Genomic DNA, 8,114 nt, shown 5'->3' on the forward strand with positions numbered 1-8,114 from the left:
TCCTACCAAGAGAATAACTTTGTCGTTTCAATATTACATCTTAAATTAAGTTCGCACCAAATTCAATATCGGGGACCTTTTGTTTGGAAAAAATTTTATCCAATATTTAATGAAAAACAAAACTTCGTTTTAAATTGCAATTTGAAAAATTTTATGGCGAATTTATAACGGCATTTGCTGAACATGGACTTTGATATATTAGATTTCAAATATCTTTTTGAATATCTTTTTTTGACAATTTAAAAATGTTTGAATTGAGTCACTTAAAATAATCCCTTAAACTTTTGCATTTTCTGTAGCTTTTGTTACTAATGGTTCACAAACCATTAGTAGCAAACAATATACATAAAAGCAAATATGCTTTTACATTTATGTTTTTGTTGATATTTATTAATCAGCCAAAATTCTTATTTTTATTGCATTATTTTTAATAAAACATAACTCTTGTTTATATCTTATACATTTTTATACAAAATGGTTTTTTGTAGATTGATAACTTTCATGATTTTCTCTTGTTTGCACTTTTTTTATTTTTTAAATTATTTCGCTGAATATTGTAAGTAAAAAATTATTTTAATGCTGAAATTGTATATATTTATACTGTTTTATTTATCATTTATTAAACATGTAAATATTAATTACGTTTTAGAGCTCTAATGTAACAGGGCTCAGTGATAAGACAACTTGCCTTCTTCTTGCTCAAGCCTGGATTTTCTAATAATGTAATATCTTTTTTTGTAAATTCTAAAACTCAGCAAAATAAATTAATAATAAAAAAATAAAAATAAATAATTTCAAAAGTCACAGTTGTTTTGGGACTTCCATTTTATGCATAGACTAATTTATCAATTTTGCTTTGAAGTATTAGTCAATTTTGCTATATATTTAAGTATTGCAATTAAGTATAACTTGAAATTTTAATTAAAATAATCTAAGATTAAATTAACTGTATATTTATTATGAGTTTGAACCTAATTTTCAGAAAGTGACTCTAGGCATAGTTCAAAAAAAGCTTATTGTACCTAGGGTCACTAACTTTTAAACTTCTCTACATGATGGAATTTTATTAGTATAAGTCAATATACTTATACCAATACAAAGTAATAAGTATAAAGATAGGATCGTATCAGTTTCGCCATTTTTAGACAAGTCTGGGGCCTTGAATTTGGGCATTAAAAAAATTGGCCATAGGTACACAAACTTCCGCTCGACCCTATTAGACCTCTTGCTCTTTTCCAAAAAATCTTGGAAAAAAAAGTATTATTACAATTACTGATCATCGATATATATTGAATATATTGAATATATTGAATATATTGAATATATTGAATATATTGAATATATTGAATATATTGAATATATTGAATATATTGAATATATTGAATATATTGAATATATTGAATATATATTGAATATATTGAATATATTGAATATATTGAATATATTGAATATATTGAATTTATTGAACATATTGAATTTATTTAATATATTGAATATATTGAATATATTGAATATATTGAATATATTGAATATATTGAATATATTGAATATATTGAACATATTGAATTTATTGAATATATTGAATATATTGAATATATTGAATATATTGAATATATTGAATATATTGAATATATTGAATATATTGAATATATTGAATATATTGAATATATTGAATATATTGAATATATTGAATATATTGAATATATTGAATATATTGAATATATTGAATATATTGAATATATTCAATATATTCTATATATTGAATATATTGAAAAACGTGTAGTTGTTTAAATTTTTCTGGCGCACATTCAGACTTTATTTTGTAAATTAATTTATTGACATATAATGATCAATGCATTTACTAAGTACTTTTCTGTCACAAAAGCAGGTACATTTTTATTATTCGTTGCGATTTTATGATACTATTTATATTATATTATATTTCTATACTATATAGGCTGTAATTGCATGTGGAAAAATCGAATATCTTCTAGAAATGTCCAAGTTTCAACTAAGTTAAAATTTTTTAACAGAAATTAAAAACCATGTATTTTTATTTTGCTATTTATATTGCGTAAGGATATTTTGATCTTATTTTCAAAATAAAGTTTTTGTGTAGCATGTCGTAGCGTGTCGTTTCTTTAATCTAGTTTTTATTTAAAAAGTAAACTAAGTTTAGGTAATATTTTATTATTATTGTGCTATATATACATTTACACCGCTAAAATTGTCGAATAACACCCGTCTAGGTTGTTATTCAACAGTAGTATAGTAGTGGTGTTGTGGTAGAGCGCTCACCCCATGATCGAGAAGTTCCGAGTTCGATCACCACCGCGTCCCTGGTAGTACCACGCTTAACTTGTTTCCCCGCGTAGTGGTCTCGTTCGTCATGGTTTGTGTTTCAGAGATATAGAGTTGAGAGAGGTTGTAACAACAACGAAAGAAGCCTCCTCAACTCTAGAGGCATTTTTGGCCTTGAGGAGGCCAAATAACGTGAAAATATTTGCTACAATGCACATTTAATTATTTAGGAATACAATAAACTTCCTTGTGAGATAACTATTTTATTTAATATCATTATTACGGGTGAATGACCTAAAAAAAAGTTTTTTCTAAAAAATATGTTTCTTTACATACTATAATATAAAGATATAAATTATGAACTACAATATACAAGTTAAATATTATTAAAAGTAGTAAATTATCACTATAAAAATACCGTGAAATAATAACAATTCGCATGACGAAGTAAATGTATTTATTTCGATTAACGTATGTTTTTTTTTACTTGTTTGTCTGGGTTAACAAAAAATGCCTTGATTTTTCGATTCGTCTACTTATTTAACGATCTGCCTATTTAACGTAACTTAATACGTTAATTAAGTATGCATAAACTAACGCATGCGCAGAATATCATTTTGTCTACTTATTTAACGATCTACTTATTTTAGGTGACACCGTTATAAAATATGAAATCTGGCGTAATGTTAGCTATGCACTTATATTAACATACACCATTTTGGAGAAAAAGGACTACGAGGTGGTAATTCAATGGTGAGTTAACGGTTTGCAAAGGAAAATAATCCAGGATATATATGTATATATATATATATATATATATATATATACATATATATATATATATATATATATATATATATATATATATATATATTGTATATATATATAAATATATATATATATATATATATTATATATATATATACATATATAAATATATATATATATATATATATATTGTATATATATAAATATATATATATATATATATATATATATATATATATATATATATATATATATATATATATATATATATATATATATATATATATACTTATGTATATATATATACATAAATATATATATATATATACATATTATATTTATATATATTATATATATATATATTATATTTATATATATTATATATATATATATTATAAATATATATATATATATATATATATATATATATAAGCTGAAACTCTTTCTCGCCAATACCTCGGTTGCAATGACTGCCAAGGGTTTTGTGTTAAATACGCTCGAAGGGACACTATTACTACAAGTAAAGCTATTAAGTTCGGCAATAATATACAGAGATTAGATAAAAAAATTTTAAACATACATAGACCTGTTTTAAAAACCTTGTTCTAATATAGGCGCCTAAAAAAAAGACACAAAAATGCCTTTCTTTTTTTGTGTTTTTTTGAAAATAAAAAAAAAAGAGTTTTTGTTTCAAATGTAATAATACATAACTAATTTATGTTCATTTTAGCTAGTTCATATTTTTTAATACACATCGATGGATTTTAAAGAAACTAGATGCCATGACTCGTATACGACTCTAATTTAGCTACTAACTAAATCTTAGATTAAAAAAAAAATTGACTGATGCTGTTGCAAATTTCTTGAAAACTTTAATGCTTCTACTTAAGTTGTTTCGTTTTAAAAAGTAAGTTATTGCTCCTATAATTACCTTTTTTTTTTAAACTTTCTTAGTTTTCGAATGAGTTATTGCAAATTCAATTATCAACCTAGTATTGCTACCCAGAGTATTTTATTGTATATAATTTAGTCTGGTTATATTATTTCTATAAAGTAAAACATATTTTGTGACAGTACACTTGGCTTTTTTCTTTTGTTAATTTTTGTATATTACTATTTTTGAAAATTTGCCTTTCATTCTAAAAAACTTATTAAAAGCATTAAAAATACAAAAAAGTATCTTGAAAAGTGATTTTTTTAAATATTAAAAATTTATTAAAAGCATTAAAAATACAAAAAAGTATCTTGAAAAGTGATTTTTTTAAATATTATACCAGACTGGTCAGCAAACTTTGTAAGAATAATTTAATGGGTATGTATAATTTAAATAATAATATATAATCCGTAAAAATAGTTCTGGCCCCTAAAGCCTGTCATTAAAGCGCCATAATTTTTAAAAACATTTTATTTTCAACCTTTTTTACAAAAAAAATCGCTGTGTCTCCACAATTGTGGGCAAAAAGGTGCCTAGTTTACTCTGACTTTTATAAACAACTTAATAATGTTCTTAAGGTGGTTCCCCCAGAAAAAAAACATAAAAAAAAATAAAAAAACTAAATTTTAGTATATATATACTTTTTAAATGGCATTCTGTACTCTTTTCAATAATATATTATTTGAGGGGTCTTTTGAAGTTTAAAGATGAAAAATTTGGATTTTAGAATAAAAGTTTATATTGTTTTTCTTTGTATTTAAGATTTTAAATAGCATTCTCTGCGAAATATGATTTTCATGCAATTTTAAGTTTTTCAAATCTCATATTTTCATAAATATTAAACTTTACGACTTGAAATTTTTTGGAAACATTTGTCAAGCATATACCTAAAAACTGAGCGGGAAGAAATTAATGACTCATTATTTGAATTCTCTTATTTCACTTTTGTATTTGGATAAAGGGTTTCAAAAGTGCATTTTTTTACGTTGGCCGCCATTATGACTTTTTAAGCCTGTCTATAGATTTTTTTTTTCGCTCATTCCTTTTATATATATGTAATATATCATTGTACTAAATTTCATATTATATGCATAAGTTGTTTTAAAATTATTGTGTCCCAAGTTTTTCCTAATTCTACTCATGAAACTAGAAAAAAATGCTGACTCAGCCTTAAAATATGCCCATTTTGTTATAAAATTATACTTTTTAAATTTGTACTTATATCTAGTATTGAAAAATTGATATTAGAACGACTCACTATCATTATAGAAGAAAATAACTTTTTTCTAGGGGTACCACCTTAATAATGCCTAATAACGTTAAAATGTGACGTAAAATTACTGCATAACGTAGAATGGATGCAGAATATGGAGGTCTGCCTTGAGGTGAATAGTATCTAATTTTATTTAACTCTGTCAATATTGAATTCATACCATTGGTTTTATTTCTAATATAGACAGGAAAGTTTTTGAACATAACAGAGTTTGTTAATTTGCATTTTTGACCCCTTCAAAACCATTCAGGTCAAGAAATATGATAGCCTTTTTTATGACAATGAAACATAAAGATCTTTTTTTACAGTTATTGACTCAAAAACAGTTGGTATGCCCAATTTTTCATCAAAACATAGTTTATAATAAATAACACTATCATGAATTTTTTTAAATGTAAAGCCTGGCGGAGTATGTTGTTGAGTCAAAGAATCAAAAATAACTATTTTTTCAACACTTTGAAAATCTTCAAACTTATCTTTTCCTAAATATATCAAAATGATTGAAGCATCAAAATTTCTTTTCCCAAATGATAAAAAAATTCATGACAAATTTCAAAGTATGCACTTGTCCGCGCGTATAGTTACTCTAAAAATTGAGAAAATGGTTGTTAATGTTTATGAACAATTGTCAAACAATCTGTCAGAAGCTGAATTTGTGAGTATCGCTCTCGATGAGTCTACTGACTTTGTCGGTAAAGCATTACTCTGCGTTTATGCACGTTTTATCACTACGAATTGTTGTTTATTTGAAGAACTGCTTGGAATTGAACCACTGGAAACAACTATAACTGGACAAAACATTTATGACAAATTGATCAAAATATTGAAAAATAGGTAAGTGCCTCTTCAAAAAATATCTTCAGTTGTCACAGATGGCGCTCCTGCTATGATTGAAAGAATTCGAGGAGTTGTTACTTTGCTGAGAAATAGTGGTGAGTTTCCTAACAAATTTATCTCATATCACTGTGTGATACACCAGGAAGCACTGTGCGCTAAAGTTGCGACAATTGATGATGTAATGAAAGCTGTATTAAAAACAATCAATCATATACGTTCCAATGCACTCAAACGGCGTCAATTTAGTGCGCTAATGGAACAAAATGAAGATGAACAGGGTGATCTTCTTCTTCATTCAGAGGTATATAGACAAAAAATAATTAATTTACCATTACAATCAAAAATAAATGTTAGTCTATTTTTTGCAGGTTAGGTGGCTATCAAGAGGAAATATTCTTAACAGATTTTGGGAGTGTTTGCCAAGTGTACCGCAGTTCATGGTAACTCAAAATTTTTCATTCATTACAATGTCTATTGAAGAGTTTAAGTGTAAACTGGCTTTCCTTTGCGACATCACAGCACAGTTCAATGTTCTGAATAAGAGATTACAAGGCCGCCGTGTGTTGGTTTGTGATTTGATCAACTACATTACTGTGATGAAGACAAAACTTAATTTGTGCAAAACTCAATTTGCATCTGGTAGTTGTACTCATTTTCCTACTTTAAATAAACGTCAACCATCAAGGGAAATGTTATCGTCATTTTCATTAATAGTGACTGCTCTGTATGATCAATTTGAAAACAGATTTAATAAATTTGAAGACTTGAAAAAGCATATGGTTTTTTTGTGTTATCCATTTGACTTTGATATGAATGATATTTGTATTCTAAAGGACTTTGAAGAAACTGATATTTTAAAAGCAGATGATGAACTTTCAATTAACTTTCAATGTGACGACGAGTTAAGAAGAAAGGCACCAAAAAAAGATGAAGATGGCACTTTTGGTGAAAATTTAATTATTTTCTGACATGCTGTCATGAAGGAACGTTTTCCAGTTCCTAAAAAACATGCAAAGAGACTTATCTGTATGTATGACACTAGTTTCCAATGCGAACAAACATTCTCAGCGATGAAAATAATAAAAAATGTTTACAGAACAAGATTGACTGTCACTCATTTGAATGACCTTGTGCTAGCTGCAACAACAAAATACTCACCAAATTTTTAATTGTTTTTTATGTGTTTTTTTTCTTAAGTATGTATTTTGTATTGATACAATTATTAGTTCTATAATCTAATTCTATTCTGTTATATAGGTAATATAACCTATTTTATATATAATTTGTTTATTGCTGTGGGCCGCAACTAAAACAAGAATTTTGCAAGTGGGCTCCTTTGGAAATTTGGTGCCGACCACTGCCTTAGTATAATGTTCACTGGTAAATATATTGTTATTGTTGATGTTGTTAATAAAACCTTTCATGCATAATTTAAAATTTAAAAATAAGCCGTAAAAAAACTGGCCTCTTAATTTTTTACGGAAAATGCAACAAATCAGGCCGTATAATAACAGTAGGCCATGCATATTTATAAAAAATAACTAAGGGTCTTTTTATAAGTTTAAAATTTATATACTATTTAAATATTAGAAGAATAATAACATATGTTTAACAGAAAAAATTTAAATTTTCATAAAGAGCTACCTTCTGTAAGAATCAGAGTAACTCTTCAAAACTGTTATTTATTTATTATGCTTTTGCTATTCGTACTAGGAAGTCAATTCAGAAATTATTATTAAAAAATATTCATAGGTTCTCTAAAGATTGGACTTCAAAAGTTTGAAATAGTGACTTAAGAATACTTGCCCAGAAGTGTTGAACGCATTTTCAAATTTAAAACTAGAGCAGCAGAACTAATTTTGCGTATTAGTTCTGCACATTGCATTTTTTCTTTTTATTATTTTATATTAGCTACTTAAGACTTAATAAGCAATTAAAGAATAGTTGTACTTTATACATTACATAAAAATAAAGTATAGTTATACTTTATATATAATAATC

At 25.7% G+C, this 8,114-nt stretch overlaps 1 protein-coding gene across 1 annotated transcript; it reads left to right on the forward strand.

Moving 5' to 3' along the window:
* Positions 1 to 5,877: 5,877 nt before the first annotated feature.
* LOC136075950 (general transcription factor II-I repeat domain-containing protein 2-like) lies at positions 5,878 to 7,081 on the forward strand. Its single transcript, XM_065789400.1, has 3 exons — positions 5,878 to 5,968; positions 6,140 to 6,414; positions 6,482 to 7,081. Exons 1-3 carry the CDS (start codon positions 5,878 to 5,880, stop codon positions 7,079 to 7,081), a joined length of 966 nt encoding a protein of 321 aa, XP_065645472.1.
* The last annotated feature ends 1,033 nt before the right edge of the window (positions 7,082 to 8,114 follow it).

Source organism: Hydra vulgaris, chromosome 02, assembly GCF_038396675.1.
Source record: "Hydra vulgaris chromosome 02, alternate assembly HydraT2T_AEP".
Lineage (NCBI taxonomy): Eukaryota > Metazoa > Cnidaria > Hydrozoa > Anthoathecata > Hydridae > Hydra > Hydra vulgaris.